This window comes from Acipenser ruthenus, chromosome 6, assembly GCF_902713425.1.
Source record: "Acipenser ruthenus chromosome 6, fAciRut3.2 maternal haplotype, whole genome shotgun sequence".
Taxonomy (NCBI): domain Eukaryota; kingdom Metazoa; phylum Chordata; class Actinopteri; order Acipenseriformes; family Acipenseridae; genus Acipenser; species Acipenser ruthenus.
In genome coordinates, this window is record NC_081194.1 from 5,144,712 (window position 1) to 5,162,094 (window position 17,383).

The following is a 17,383-nucleotide window of genomic DNA, read 5'->3' on the forward strand; positions in this document are numbered from 1 at the left end:
AAACTTGTTTAAACTAGCTCCAGGGTAAGGATGACTTGTTTCACTGCACTCCATTCAGGATCCTGCATGAAGTGTGCTAATCAAGAAAGGGATTTTGAGATTATAGAAGAAAAAAGATTAAAACCAGCAGCCGAACGGTAGTGAGGAAATCAAGGTGCTAGTTTGCATTAGTTAACAGATAGAATACATTCACCATGAACTACAGTGACTGCGTGTATAAGTGAAAATGTACGACACAAAGAGAGACAGATAGAGTGCCCCCAGATTTTGATACTCTTAATAACTTGTGCTAAAGAACATCCTTTCATTATAACTAAATAAGTAGTTCTCTAGATATATGTCAAAATGTAAGTGTGACAAATTGACAATTGATCATATAGACAGACAGCCTCCAACTATGAACTTGTGCTCATTACAATTATCAAGTTTCAGTAGAATTAGAAAGGGTAGTTTTCTGCATACGTAAAAATGTAACTGTGATATACAGACAGACACAGTCTATTTACCCCAATATTTATAACCTGTGAGAAAGACAGGTTGGCACCAATATCGATATTTTGATGATCAGTCGATATCGATAATAATTTCCATATCGCGACATTGTGGGATTAAAAATAAATTAATGTACGCTCAGAGACATACTTGTTATTGCTAATACTGCTAAAAATACAAACGCAGTATAATCAAGTTTATTTTAGATTAACCCTTTGCGGTCCTATGTCGGACCTGGTCCGACATTGCAATTATTCCTATCCGGTCCAATGTCGGACCCTGTCCGACATCATCAAAAAGACGCAAAAAATGGGTTTCTAGTCGTTTTTTCTCCGGAAAAAGCAGAGAAAACCATTCAATGGCCGAGTGGGAGCGACAGGAGCCGAGACAAGCCGAAAAAAAAAAAGGGCGTATCTCATGAATAGTCATACTTGCCCCTGGCATCAGATAACGGCGGCCATAAGGAAACAAGCTGCCTGCTACTGAATCAGCGCTCAGAGAATATCACAGACATTTGCAGAGCTTTTTTGAGATGTTATAGTAATAAAATAATGACTTGGATCGCATTGTTGAGGAGTCTGGTGATAAAACGAGTGATCAGGAGATGATTGATCGGTATGTACGACTATTATTATTATTATTATTATTATTATTATTTATTTCTAGCATATGTGAAAGCTATAGCGAACGAAAGGGTGGGGCGGGGCTGGAGATGCCTAGTGAGTGCTTTGTTGATATGCAGGGCCTTTTAAACCTGTTTGACTGTGGAAAAAAATACTTTTAAACAGCGCGTCTAAAATTAACTGCGCGTGTGAAAATAAATTGGACCTGACGCGCCTGACACGCACTTAATAAATGGACTGCAAAGGGTTAAGATATAACAAACCCTATACATACCAATCACTGTCAGTCTTATAGGCAGACACCACACACTAAAGTATTATTTAACCTTTTTATTCCATTGATTGGTGTTTAGGTACCAAACGCTATTTGCATGCTGCATTAAGCACTTTTGGCATTAGATATGCACGTGTGTCAACGGTTCATTGCACTTTGTCCATGTGATTACTTACAATATTATTAATGTATTTTTAAAATGTGAACTTTCGGTATTATAAATGAGATGTACTTTTAAAACATCAAAACTCAAATCAAAATAATGCAGAATTTACCATGACACCGTACTTGATACTTTTAGAGGTGTCATGAGTCAGCATTTACAGGCAGAGCAGATGAAGATGAACAACCCACAGTGCACAGTGAAGTATAGAAATATTTCAGTTTTGAGGTGGATGATGATGGAATAGTAAAACAATATAGCAAGACCTTGTTTTTCTCCATGGATATTGTGAAGCAAAGCACCACTAAGTTAAAGCAAGTTATTGTTGTTCATATGTAAATATCATCTATGTTGATATTGCAATTATGTTATTATAATTCTGTGTTTTGGAAGACTTCGATATTATCGATATCAATATTGAAATATGTGCACGATATTGATATACAATTTTCATATCGTTGCCCACCCCAAGTCCTTTATATTACAATTGGAAAATATATATAAAAAATGTAAGCATGACGTATTGACAGTCAGATGGGCATACAAACAGCAACCATATACCATCAGGTTATGATTTCTAAGAGTGCCCAGAAGTACCATCCAAAAGCTAATATGAAACTGTTGAAAATCAGAAGTATGAGCTGCAACCTGGAGACATCAAAAGCATGACAATTAAAAATGCCTGAAGAACAAGAGCAGACCTAGAAAATCAAAAGACAGCTGTTCAATAAATTCAAACCAGTGAAGCCTCACCTGTATCTCTGCCTTGGAGACTGCTTCTCTGTGGATGTGTACAGATGACCGATGTAGTAGAGTGGGAAAAATAAGAAGTTCCAGTTTGTTGCAAACCAAGTCAGGGTGAAAGGGGCGTCGAATTTCCTGAACGCGAGTTTGGCGAGTTGTGTGGAGCCGGTCCAGGACAAGCACACACCCAGAAGCACTGCTACCCCCCAGCAGATCTTCCTGGCTTGACTGGCAGTCAGCTTGAGACAGCAGCGGGTCACACTCTGCCCTTCGGTGTCTGGCGCAGCCGGGACCTGCGCTTCTGCTGGTGTCAGGTTTTCACGAGGGCGCTCATCTCCTGCAAGTGACAACAGCAAATTATACAAATACGCATAAAAGAAACACTGGCTCATGTTACATTTTCAAAATTAAAACCCCCCAAAAAAGCTTTAGCAACCCAGTTACAATAATTGAATTTGTTTATTATTATTATTATTATTATTATTATTATTATTATTATTATTATTATTATTATCTGATATTTTTAAAAACTTATTTTCACATCTTTAAACTTACAGAGCAGTAAGTACAGTAAGTTACACTATGTGGGTTCAGTCTGGTGCTTTTAGTGTGAATTCTGAATAATAATAATAATAATAATAATAATAATAAATTAGGAGTGGCCAGAGGACCCATTACTCATACCAAATGCTTGTACGATCCATGTACTTGGCACACATTAGTATTTATACAGTAAATTGACTAGTATATTGCCACCTTATTATAAAGTCAGTCACCTCCAAAACATATTTTTTCTCATTGCACATCGATATATGCTGCATGAAACTGTATGAAGCTGCTGTATCACACAGGAAGCCTACAGAATAGTTCTTTGTTTAATCATCTTAACACCCAGATCCCACAACCCCTTTGATCTTACTGTTTTCCGATTAGTAAAGCTTAACACCTCACATTCAAAGGCTTACGAATAGAAAGGTTAAATGGAATAATTCGCAAGTGCATGCGTCCACTGTGTACAAAACGTCATGCATATTCCTTTGTATCTCAGACTCTTTGTAACCTTGCTTTACGCATCCCTGCTACACAGTTCAATTAAATTATGATTTATCGTTTATTTATTGTCTTTAATCCAGTTCCTCTACAGTGACACTGACAAATGTCTTTAATAAGCCACCTACTGTACAACGACACAATATCATTACTCCTTTAATATATTTTCATCTGTTGAGCTACAGTAAGCAATAATGGCATTAGCTGCAACGTTCAAATTCAACCGCATTTGATCTCTGCAAAAAACGTGTTTTCTTGATGACTTCCCATTAATAATGGTCTGGGATACTTTATTGTTGTAATTTTGTATATATAATCTGCCTCCTCTGCAGTGATGATGGTAATATATATATAACAGTGCTCGGGACCTTGACAAGAGCTATCGTTTTGCTGACCTCAAACTGAATTGTAATAATTCTAACAAACACGGTACCAAACCATTTTATCAAACAGAAATTGAAAACTCCTTGTTATTCTCCTCGTGAGTACATTTACCAGCCTTGAAGAATATTCTGCTCTTGTTTGCAGAAAGTGGTTTACACAGCTTGCAATCTGATTGCATTATTTTACAGCTATATAATATTTAAAAACCTAATGTGAATGTACAGTCTATAACATTGTAACAGGCTTGCAGTCTGATTGTATACAATCTGATCTTTTAGACCCTTTCAAACTGCACCACAAGCAAACTATTAGGGCTGTGTCCGAAGGTTCGAAGGTTTGTTCGCTAGCCTGGGATTCGTAGATTGTTTTAAACCTTCGAAGGCTCATCAGACGCCATTCACGCACTGTATGTTTTTTTTTCTTCCTGTTAACAGAAACTGTTTGACAGTGTGTGAATACTATAAATCACACATTACATGTCACTCACATGTAAAATTCAATCTTTTGATTTGTATAATGAATATTACGTAAACAAAAGTTGTTATTAAAATCCGCTACCAAATCGTTATACGTACAGCAACTCTACATGGCGCCGCTGCCGTGTATGGAGCTGCTGCCATGTAAGGAGCAGGGTATAGTATCCAAAGCAGTGGGCGGGTACCTCTAGTGACTGTATTGCTTCAGTAAAATATGTGCGGAGTACCTAGTGTACAAGACAAAGTAAGATAAGTGCAAAGGTAGAATATGTTTGAAACATACAAAATATACGCTAACACTAATAATTTTAATTTCGAAAACTGCCGCCCCTCCCCCCTCCAGCTCGTGTTATCCAGAGGCAAACCTTTAATTTCTTCATTCGCCATCTCGACAGCAAAGCGCTGTATAGCGTAAGCTGTATTTAAAGAAATGTCTCAAACCCTCTGCTGTGTGAGATTTTTTTGTTAAATGCCCAGACAGCCAAAAAAAAATTGAATTCAAACTGTGCAAGCGACTTGTATCATGGAGGTATAACCAATCTCTGGGGTCACTTGACAAGCGTAAGTTCATATTATTATTAGTATTATTCATATTTTTTGTAGTAGTAAAATGTGACTGATAACCAGCTTGGCACGGTGACTGTTAAATAAAGCTTTGTCCGCTGGAGTTGGTGCTGCTGCAATGCAAGCTTCCTGTATAGATCGCAAGCAGGCTCAATTACGTGTAAATAAACAACGTGTATTTATATTTTTATTGAAATTATAAAAACATGATTACTGTTCTATATAATGTATTTTTAAACTACATGTGAATGTTTTATGCCATTTATATGGATTATCTGTAAAATAATAGGATTTTCAATCAAATATAAACAAGCAGTAAATTATGCAAATGAGTACCATCGAAGGTTCGAACCTTCCTTCGGTAATATGTTCCGAACCTTCGAAGGTCAAAATGTACCCTTTGTTGCAGCCCTACAAACTATACAGAACAAAATGAAATTCCTTTTAAATTATTTTTTTTCAACTGACATCTGACTGATCAGTACAAACACCATACAATAGAAAATGATAATATCTCAATACTGCACAACATTACCAAGAACCATCGAGAATGATTGCAAACACCATACAATAGAAAATGATATCTCAATACTGCATTACCATGAACCATCGAGAATGATTGCAAACACCATACAATAGAAAATGATATCTCAATACTGCACAACATTTCCAAGAACCATCGAGAATGATTGCAAACACCATACAATAGAAAATGATATCTCAATACTGCACAACATTTCCAAGAACCATCGAGAATGATTGCAAACACCATACAATAGAAAATGATATCTCAATACTGCACAACATTACCAAGAACCATCGAGAATGATTTCAAACACCATACAATAGAAAATGATATCTCAATACTGCACAACATTACCAAGAACCATCGAGAATGATTTCAAACACCATACAATAGAAAATGATATCTCAATACTGCACAACATTTCCAAGAACCATCGAGAATGATTGCAAACACCATACAATAGAAAATGATATCTCAATACTGCACAACATTACCAAGAACCATCGAGAATGATCGCAAACACCATACAATAGAAAATGATATCTCAATACTGCACAACATTTCCAAGAACCATCGAGAATGATTGCAAACACCATACAATAGAAAATGATATCTCAATACTGCACAACATTTCCAAGAACCATCGAGAATGATTGCAAACACCATACAATAGAAAATGATATCTCAATACTGCACAACATTTCCAAGAACCATCGAGAATGATTGCAAACACCATACAATAGAAAATGATATCTCAATACTGCATTACCATGAACCATCGAGAATGATTGCAAACACCATACAATAGAAAATGATATCTCAATACTGCACAACATTACCAAGAACCATCGAGAATGATTTCAAACACCATACAATAGAAAATGATATCTCAATACTGCACAACATTTCCAAGAACCATCGAGAATGATTGCAAACACCATACAATAGAAAATGATATCTCAATACTGCATTACCAAGAACCATCGAGAATGATTGCAAACACCATACAATAGAAAATGATATCTCAATACTGCACAACATTACCAAGAACCATCGAGAATGATTGCAAACACCATACAATAGAAAATGATATCTCAATACTGCACAACATTACCAAGAACCATCGAGAATGATTGCAAACACCATACAATAGAAAATGATATCTCAATACTGCACAACATTACCAAGAACCATCGAGAATGATTGCAAACACCATACAATAGAAAATGATATCTCAATACTGCATTACCAAGAACCATCGAGAATGATTGCAAACACCATACAATAGAAAATGATATCTCAATACTGCACAACATTACCAAGAACCATCGAGAATGATTTCAAACACCATACAATAGAAAATGATATCTCAATACTGCACAACATTACCAAGAACCATCGAGAATGATTGCAAACACCATACAATAGAAAATGATATCTCAATACTGCACAACATTTCCAAGAACCATCGAGAATGATTGCAAACACCATACAATAGAAAATGATATCTCAATACTGCACAACATTTCCAAGAACCACCGAGAATGATTGCAAACACCATACAATAGAAAATGATATCTCAATACTGCACAACATTACCAAGAACCATCATGAATGATTTCAAACACCATACAATAGAAAATGATATCTCAATACTGCACAACATTACCAAGAACCATCGAGAATGATTGCAAACACCATACAATAGAAAATGATCTCAATACTGCACAACATTACCAAGAACCATCGAGAATGATTGCAAACACCATACAATAGAAAATGATATCTCAATACTGCACAACATTACCAAGAACCATCGAGAATGATTGCAAACACCATACAATAGAAAATGATATCTCAATACTGCACAACATTACCAAGAACCATCGAGAATGATTGCAAACACCATACAATAGAAAATGATATCTCAATACTGCACAACATTACCAAGAACCATCGAGAATGATTGCAAACACCATACAATAGAAAATGATATCTCAATACTGCACAACATTTCCAAGAACCATCGAGAATGATTGCAAACACCATACAATAGAAAAGGGAAATAAGTCTTGTCTGTCACCATTACAGGGACACATAAAATCAGAGATACCAAGCCATTGAGTGAGCAGTAAGAGTGGGGTAAAATGTGCAGCAAATAAGGTTTTTCACAGGTTTTTCATTTTTTTTGTCATGCTCATATCCCAATTACTATCAGACCAACTACCTATGCAGGTATATCCAAAATCATGCAGATTAAATATACTATTTTAAAAATGCTTACTACGGTTATTACCCAGCTTTACCAGCCACAATATGTGCTTTCTCATGTTTCTTTCTTCCAGGGTAATTTCCTTGAGATCTAGACAGCATTACAACCCACTTAGTTCCAGTTCCACTCATAAATCTTCTTTTGATTAAACTGTACTGTCTTCCACTTTGTTAATACAAGTCAAAAGTTAAATCAATTGTATTGCTTACATTTCTCAAACACTATTGACCCACAATGGCCGTGATCTGTGATCGAATCCAAACACCCACTCTATTTTAAGGTTAGTCTTTATAGAAAACTGTGTTATATTCCAGATAGATTAAACGAACCTCATCTTTTGTTAGTGCAAAACAGCAGAAGGAGTACTGGAAATCATACAAACAAAAGGCAAGCTTCAGAACTACCAAGAAAGTCATACTGAGTCGCTTGATTATTATTATTATTATTATTATTTTTTTTTTATTTCTTAGTAGACGCTCTTATCCAGGGTGACTTACAGTCGTAAACAAAAATACATTTCAAGGATCACAGTACAAGTAATAATACAATTAAGAGCAAGATAGATACAATGACTTTGGTTCTAGCAAGTACAAGTATGACAAAATATGATTCAATAACGGAGCAGATAACAGTGTCAGTGATAGTTACATCAGGATATAATTAAATACAAAATACTACAGATTAAATAACACTTGACAGATTACAGTACTCTAAAGTAATGGATTAAATGCAGTAAAATAGGGGGCAGATAAGAGCAAGTAAAGCGCATTTAAGGAAGAGTGATAAGTGTCCAGAGGGAAAAAAGAGGAGTTCTACAGGTGCTGTCTGAAGAGGTGAGCCTTGAGGAGGTGCCGGAAGGTGGTCAGGGACTGGGCAGTCCTGACATCTGAAGGAAGGTCATTCCACCCCTGGGTGGCGGATGCAGGGAGGCCAGCCAGGAGGGAGTTGCAGTAGTCTAGGCGGGAGAGTACCAGGGCTTGGACCAGGAGCTGGGCGGCGTAGTTGGTGAGGAAGGGTCGGATTCTTCGCATGTTGCTGAGGAAGAATCGGCAAGTGCGTGCCAGAGTGGAGATGTGCTGGGAATAAGACAGGCAGGGGTCCAGGGTGACTCCGAGGTTCTTAGCTGAGGAGGAGGGAGAGAGTGTGGTAGATTCCAGAGGAACGGAGATAGAGAGATCAGAGAGATAGAGAGGGGGAGGAGGAGGAAAAGAATTTAGAGATTTAGAGAGGTTGAGTTTGAGGTGATGCGAGTGCATCCAGAAGGAGATAGCAGACAGACAGGTAGAGATACGGGAGGGGAAGGTGGAGTCAAAGGTGGGGAAGGAGAGGAAAATCTGAGCATCATCAGCAGAGAAATGGTATGAGAAACCATAGGATGCGATGAGGGGGCCCAGGGAGTGGGTGTAGAGAGAGAACAGGACAGCACCCAAGACTGACCCTTGGGGGACTCCTGTTAAGAGAGGGAGAGGTGTGGAGGTTGCTCCATGCCAGGTTACCTGGTAAGTGCGGTTGGAGAGGTAGGAGGAGAACCAGGCCAGAGCAGTGCCAGAGATTCCCAGGTCACCGAGACAGAATAGTAGAATAGAGTGATCGACAGTGTCAAAGGCAGCAGAGAGGTCGAGGAGAATTAGGACAGAGGAGAGAAAGGCAGCTCCGGCAGAGTTTAGTGAGTTAGTGACAGACGGTTGATGAATGCAAACTGTAGTGCACATACTGTTTTTACCTGTTTTCTTGTTTGATGTTAGTTTCTAAGAAAGTTTGTGAGGCTAATAACTTCTGAATGGGTTGTTGGAATAAACTGGTTATTTGTATACAGTTTTATAATGGTGGGGGTAAAAAAACTATTAACAAAATGTTCCCCCAAAACTCACTACAGGAAATCTACCCACAAGCTATAATTTTATTTGATAAAAATCACAACAATTTGAGAGCGCACAATGTTGAGATTTGCGCAACTATTGATTTAACATGGCGGGGTTGAAATCAACAACGCCAGTGCTGCTTGCAACTCGGCAAACTGGTTTGCACCAGGGATACAGTCATGTGACAGAACATTTACTCCCCCCTCCGGCAGACACAACCAGCTGGGTAAGGAGTTTACTGTAAGTGCGCACATCAGTTCTTAAAAGAGTGCCACTTGGTCACTGCTTCATCCAATGAAGGACATGTAAAAGCAGTGATGTGTCTTAAACAACACAATCCTAAGAGGTAACGCTGTAAGAGGCATAACACAGATGAAGGCATTACTGCTTCACCTGAAATCCCCTAAACACCAACATACTGAAAGCAACTCAGTTGACTACAGCAAAGGAAAGACCAAGTTTTGCTACAGGTTCTGATAATGAAGTATGCATGAGCTCTGATGTAGAGATTGCAGTAAACCTAATCGTAATTGACTTAAAGGGATTTCAGCTAATTTCCAATTCAGAGCGTGGATGTTATTTTCTAACCAGTTTCACACTTGGAATAATCACAAAACAGTTACAGTACAGAAACACACATACTGGTTTTGGTGACCACAGCGGGTGACCAGGATTCGAAACAACAAGCTCTCGATCAAATGACTCACGCTTTCATGACACACGTTTGTGCTTTTACTAGCCGAGACACTAAGGACCCAGGTATCATAACAGCTGAAGCTCCCACTGCAACATAGAAGTTATTTGACAGATGTTACATTTGAATTCTCCACATCACAGTGTTTTGATATGTATTGTACTTAAGCAAAACATGAATGCATTGCACACAGTTGTGGCTTCTCAGTTTTGGAAATAAATGCATCCTTATCACAGTGAGTGCATCTCTCAAGGACTACTTCCCCCAGGAGGCAATCTCCCTTCCCTCGGAAAAAAAAACCCATAATACACCTCCTCCACTCCAGCTTTCTGCTCTCACTGAGGAATGAACGAGTGGCACTGAAGCATACAGTGCCGCTGCACTGAGGTCTCACAGTTTTATCCGAGCGAGTATTACTTTACATTATATTACATTATGTGTCCATGGCTTTGTTTTATTTTGTTATGTAGATTCTTTGCCATTTCGCAGGCAGTCCCTCATATTACTTATGCATTCACTTTGTGACTTTATGCATTTTGGCTTTTGTGGCTTTAGTGAAAGAGAACAATAAACAAATTGAGAAGCAATGGTGTTGTCTGCAGGGCCTGAACCAGCAACCATCAACCATGAGAGTTTCCTCTCACAGCTCTACAGACACACACAACTCAGTCCTGAGCTGAAGTACCCCTGCCATTGGCCTGGATCTCTCTCAAGCTGAAACTGCCATTGTGTCCATTTGGGACTAGGCTGAGACCACCAAACTCAATTCACTTTTGACCTCAGCTGGATATAAACACAGGTTACCAGAGGAAAAAGACATGAATCAGCCACCAAGCTGATTTACACTGCGATCCAACCAAAACCTAATGGAACTGTTGTTTATGTATTATAACAACAGCAGGATAATTAGTCCATTTGGACATTCAGACTTAATATAGAAGGTAGAAAGGGAACATCCAGTCCCCCAGAGAGTGTTGGAGCACTGCAGGTTTCTATCCAGGGGATCCAGCCAAAATATAATCATCATTGAAAATAGCCTGAATTCAATTAATCCTTTCATCTTTCAAACCTAGAGCTCCCTGTGTCTTCGATATACATAAATCCCTTTAATCCAGGTTGTGAAACACTGCGCAATCACAAAAAGCAACCCTTTTACTTTAACAAGCTTGAGACACATTCAATTGTTAGCACTACGCTCAAGGTCATTTCAAGTTACGTTTGACAATCAAAGTACTGTATATTCATTTACAATTGATAATAAAGAGGGTTTTGACCATCACTTGCAAGTGCACTTAATGGATGTGTTCTGCAAGGTCCTTATGAGAGTGCTGTATATGGTACTAGCGTCTGCACAGCACTGTATGTGCCATTGTGCAATATCCCATATTGCATCATATTGCAATTGCATTCAATGTTTGCAGTTTTCGCTTGAATATTCATGATAAATATTTGCAATCAATCTACCAATTCAGATGCTGTCTCTAGATGAAGAAAAACTGTCCAAAGACAGCATTTGATACGCTTTACCCAGTTTGACTCAAATGCTATATTATTTTTCCAATAACATGTGCACACACATATGCATGCACGTCAGCATAGGGCTAATCCACTGAACTTGAAAACAAAACCACCCCAGTGCACACTACATAATACATATAAAATAGCAAACACACAGCTTTCACCATTACGAAAAACAAATCAAATAGCAAACACACAGCTTTCACCATTACAAAAAAAACCCTCAAAATAAAATAAAATCAAGCTCCATCTTCCATCTTCCTGAACAGACAATATCTGATGTTCTGGCTCTGCAGGCTACTTAGAATTTCACGTCTATCTTATTCTCTTAATTCTGATTGCCTGCCAGCTGTGACAACGTACTTCACTGTGCATATCAAGCAGGCGTAAAGCTTGTGTTAGCAGAACTACAGTTTGTAGACAACACTGCAGGGGTGTCTGGCAAACAACAATGACACAATTATATATATACTGCTGAAAACTGCTGGGGAAATATGAACCTGAACGGATGACACGGTATAAACCTGTCGATTAATAGTATTCATGATTGAAAGCCATTTTAGCACACATAAATGCATCAAATGAGTGAAACACATTGCAAGGTACTGACAATAACTAACAACCCCCCTTCAAAATCAATAATCAAGTATATTATTGACCACAGTGGTTTTAAAATCAGGAGATGGCCTAATCACTGAATGAACAGATATAGTTTTAAATGAAACATATAGCCTAATTGATACAGTACTAAATAGAACCTATAAACTATGTAGCTGTTACAAACCTGTAAATACAATCCCAAGCTCTAATGTTATAATATAAATCTATGGACCACATGAGCATTGGAGAACATAAGTTCAAAGTACATCAAAATAATATAAATGACAGCTTTGAACATTGGACCATCTTACGCCAGATACTGGATAATGCTTTCTAGTGCTGTCTTTTCTCTTTTCATCCATAGACAGCATTGGATATTTATCCATCCAATGCTTATTGGTCCAAGTTTACACTAAATTGAAATTTTGTATGAGGAGCTGTTCAGTGCCGACATATGTTGTGTGTTTGAATGCAAACAAATCCACAGGCAGCATTGGACAAGCTTTAGCCATTGTCCAAAGCTGTCATTTTCATTTGGATGCTTTCCAATGGGGCCAGCATTGGATTACTAAATGTCTATTGCAGTCTTGTATGTATAGAAATAATATATAGAAAGGTATATTGATATATGCGGTACTGTTACTTGTAAAAAAATCAAAATAAATAAACAAAAAGGCTTCGTTTTGGGAAGTGGTTTGTATTGGTTGACTAAAAAGCTGATACAGTGCATCTATTTCACAACACTTTGAAACAAGGTCATTCTACTGGCAAAAGAACAACTCATGTATATAGCTTTAAAGGCAAAGGGACTTCAGTGGGTTAGATGTCATTGAAATTGTATTCTTTTAAAAGCATCATTTAATGTCTTCCAAACTGATGAATATATGAATATATCTTGTTGAATACCTTTTTCATATTCCATGCTGCAGCACCAAAAAACTGTATTCTTTAACTTGCTTTGGAATCTGTCTTGCATTCAGGGACTCTGCACTGCTGAGCATATGCAGAGGTTGAAATTAGGAAATGAGTTCCCCCAATTTCACATATTCAGTTTAGGTTCACATACTTTCTGTTCCATCCATTGTACTGTTTAACAAGAACAGAATTCAGTAGACAATGACATACACTGGCTATTTCTGTTGCTGCATAGTCAGGGTGAGATTACAGATGTGTTGACAGGTACACAAGGAACTGGAGTCTGATTAGTGTTATTGACTCAGCCCAGCTGTACAAAGACAACACAGACATTCAGAGTAAGACTCTTCTTCGCAGTCAATCATAGAGGCTTGGTGGTCCAGGGGTGAAAGCAAGGAGCTTGTTACCGGGAGGTTCCCAGTTCAATCCCAGCCACTGACTGTGTGACTCTGAGCTAGTCACTTAACCTCCTTGTGCTCTGTCCTTTGGATGAGACATATAACCAAGGTCCTATTGTAAGTGACTCTGCAGCAGCAGTTGTTGATGCATAGTTCACCCCCTAGTCTCTGTAAGTAGCTTTGGATAAAAGCGTTTGCTAAATAACAATAATAGAATGAAGGGGGTATGTAGGGTGTCACTTGTACTTCTTATAAATACAAGCCTGCCTTATTTTATTTTTTTTAATCTGAAATCTAGTACTCCTGAAAGGTGAGTAGCAATAGCACTGGCTAAAAAAGTTCCTCTCAGATTCCTAACCTGAACAACTCCTGTCTTCAGTCTAACTGTGCCGAAGAGTGTGGTGGCATTGTGATGTGAACTAATGGCCCTCCGGAGCCTAAGTTTACCATCCTTTCAAGTGTGACCTGAGACACTCAAACCAAGGTCTCGAGAGGAAGTCACCACCAAGCCCTTCATTTCTAAATGTTTCTTGCCTTCGAATGTGTACAGACAAAAAGTATTGTACATTACACAGTATTAGAAAAACAAAACAACTATCAACATGGTCTTACGAGGAAATGACAGATAATAATTATCCTAACTAAGCCATAAGCCACCTGGGAGGAAATAATAAAAATAAAAAAACACACATCTGGTAATATCTAAAAACAAGTGTTGAATGCAGACATAAATAAAACAGCCTGAAAAGCACATAGCAAATGATAAAGTGCAGTATTTGAATTCTTCATATACACAGTGATTAGAAACAGCACAAAATCTACTAGCTGCAGTCTATTACCAGTACAAATTTTACTGCCAGTGAGAAACTCCAAAAAGACCATTGGCATGCAGGGTCATAACCAGTGCTGCCATTCTACCCAGGTCAAACTGAGGTTTCAAGCTCTAGCTGGTAGTATTTATAGGACTGCTTGGTATTTACTATTCAACCTCCAAATCTATGTTACACAGCAAACCAACAGAGAAAATTAAGGAGTCTTTTGTACTTTTACAAGTTTTGTTACATGCGTATCAGCATTTAAGATGGAAAAAAAACAAAAACAACGGAGGACACAACCACAGTGTCTCCATAGCTAGTTGCCATGGATGAAGAAAGTTAACTGTTAAGTTTAGAGAAAGTGAAATGGATGGTTATCTTCAGAATTTGTTTTCTGCAGCTACTGCCAGCAGCATAATCAACTGTCTTAGTTTCCTGTAAAAATCCTATTGGTAATAACATCTGCCCGTTATATATAGGCTACATTAATTAGAAATGGTTGAATATTGTGTGTGTGTGTGTGTGTGTGTGTGTGTGTGTGTGTGTGTGTGTGTGTGTGTGTGTGTGTGTGTGTGTAAAATAGCAAAAGAAAAGAAATAAAATAACCCAATAAATGTCAAAGAAATTTATAAAACAAAAAATATAATAAACATATGAAAATACAAATATTATTGCAGCAGTTTTTTTTTTTTTTTTTTTTTTTTTTTTTTGCAATATGTACAGGTTGAACCCATTTCCAAAGCACTAAACACTGAACACAAAAATGAACCTGCCGATTATGGTTTCAGTTAGAAAAGCTTATCACATCAATATCCATAGAAAACACACTAATTCACTAATGAGGCAGGGACTATTGTTGCAACTAATAACTAAGGTACTCTGCTCATTACATTTATATTTGTATTTGTATATTTAAAACATATACTAAACATATACGGCTAAATAAAAATAAACACCGCGTAAACTTTTTTTTTCTTCATAACATAAATGCTTCGTTTTAGAAACAGTCCAAAAACATTGGCGTTTATTTGGTGTTAGACCCCGAATACAGATGACAAAAAAAAAAAAACACGTTACAATCAAAAGCCTCTGTAGCAGTGGATTTCTGAGTTGATGTACAAAATAATTACCTTGTACTTTGGTGATGGTGAGGACTGGGCTATTACATGCTGACAGTGGAGCCACGCGGGCAGAGTGTTTCTTCATCTTGACGAGCTCGATTTAAGGAGCTCTTCCCGGCCGCCTACATTCCTGTGCCGCTGCAGATGCTGCTGCTTGTCTTATTTTTTTATTTTGTCCGCTCGCTTATACTGCAGTAGCCTGGGAGTGATCTGTCACACTCACAACATCAGAATCTGCTGCAATTCAACAACGTCACGGGCAATCCATACACCCTCCCTCGCCTTCCAACTCTCCAAATGCATACATATGTATGAAAACGCAACTGGTAAATGGTATTCCCCTAGATCTGTTAAGAAGATGGATTTAACCGCAGCAAAACTCGCTGCTCGGACGCTGACAGGTTGAGAAATCAATTAATCTTTTAACCAGTGTAGTATTTATACAGGTTTCATGCATGCATAGGAAAATTGCTTTTTTTTTTTTTAAAGCACACGTCAAAATAATATTGATTCGAAGACATGCAGTCATACACAGTATACTACAGCTTGCCACATAAGTCATCACAAGCATCAAGTGTGAAATGCCTTTAAGCAAAGAGGAACGAATTCAGATAATGTTAATTTGTGGTGCAGATAGTCAATGGAGTGTGGCCAGCCAATTTAACCCTGACCACCCTAATCATAATATATGATATTGCCTTGCCTATGATGCCTGACTTCTGGGACACAGTGTATTGTATCTGTGGTCATACTATACTCCAGTAACCAATAATGTCTTGCCATTCCTTGTCAACTCAAAGGATTTATTTGCTACAGTCCCCAAGTGGAAATACATTGGGAAAACTCTCTTGAACTTAAGAGTTAAGATGGCAGAAAAACTTAACCCTACAAAAAACTGCAATGACTGTTTTAGAATGTTTTGGTATCAGCCCATTTGATTAATTAAAAAAAGAATAAAAAAGATTAAAGTTGACAAAATCTTGTTTCCACTGCCTTGGAGAAGGTTCGAAGTTAGTCGCAGTTAAGATAATGTTTATAAAGAGTTTATATTTATAAAAAGTCCTTAAAAGCATTCCTTAACACAGTCCTTAAAAGTTTTGTGAATAGGGAACCCTGGGCCTCATTTACGAAAGGGCACTAAACATTATGGTGCATCATAATTGCAATTAGTGTGCACGTTCATGAGTTCCGTATTTACTATTGCAGTTGTATTCATGATCGTGCGAAATAGTGGGCATGTTATGGTGCACACTAATTTTATTATGCCATACTATGGTAATCAGAATGAATATGTAATTTGAATGGTAATACATGACAATTTATTTAAACGAGGCACCCCGCTCTGAATAATGAGCTGATCTTTATTCACACCGCATTTACTAAAGGGTGATAATCGTAGTGCACCCCTAAAGTGAGCGATAAATGCGTAAGGGAGGCAGCACCTGTGTTGAAAACTGGAAGAAAGTGGGCGGCAAAGAAAGCTGTGGAAGATGCAAAGGCTGCCCTTCGAATTGGTGATATCATGGGGCAAGTTCAGCATGGAAGAGGGGGTCTTGGTTTCAGTTCAGCTCCTCCTACATGGCACAAAGCAGCCCCAGCTCAAAGGAGGAAGCTGGTAGTCAACGAGGTGCAAAAGCAGGAGGAGAGGATGAGGTGTATAAAGGCCATTTCCCAGGCCAAGCAGGGAGAATGGATGAGATGGGAGAGTGTGGAACAACGCAAGATTGGCTGGCAAGACCTATGGTCAATGGAACAGAGCAGGATCAGTTTCCTCATCAGGTCAACATATGATGTTCTCCCATCACCACAGAACCTAAACCTCTGGGTAGGAGAGGATCCCTCATGTCCTTTGTGTTCATCACCTGCAACATTAAGGCACATTTTGACAGGAT

General features: G+C 38.1%; 1 protein-coding gene across 2 annotated transcripts in view; it reads right to left on the reverse strand.

The window, feature by feature from the left end:
- LOC117410912 (solute carrier family 35 member F3-like) overlaps nt 1-17,383 on the reverse strand; it is a 69,144-nt gene that overhangs the window by 15,490 nt on the left and 36,271 nt on the right. The window contains exons 1-2 of one of the 2 annotated variants that reach the window (XM_034017862.3): nt 15,501-15,869; nt 2,306-2,633 (exon numbers count right to left, since the gene is read on the reverse strand). In XM_034017862.3, coding sequence (XP_033873753.1) covers nt 2,306-2,633; nt 15,501-15,576 — 404 coding nt within the window. In that variant the 5' untranslated portion in view covers nt 15,577-15,869. Of the gene's footprint in view, nt 1-2,305; nt 2,634-15,500; nt 15,870-17,383 lie in introns of those variants that run through there. The other variant, XM_034017861.3, reaches the window with a different exon arrangement.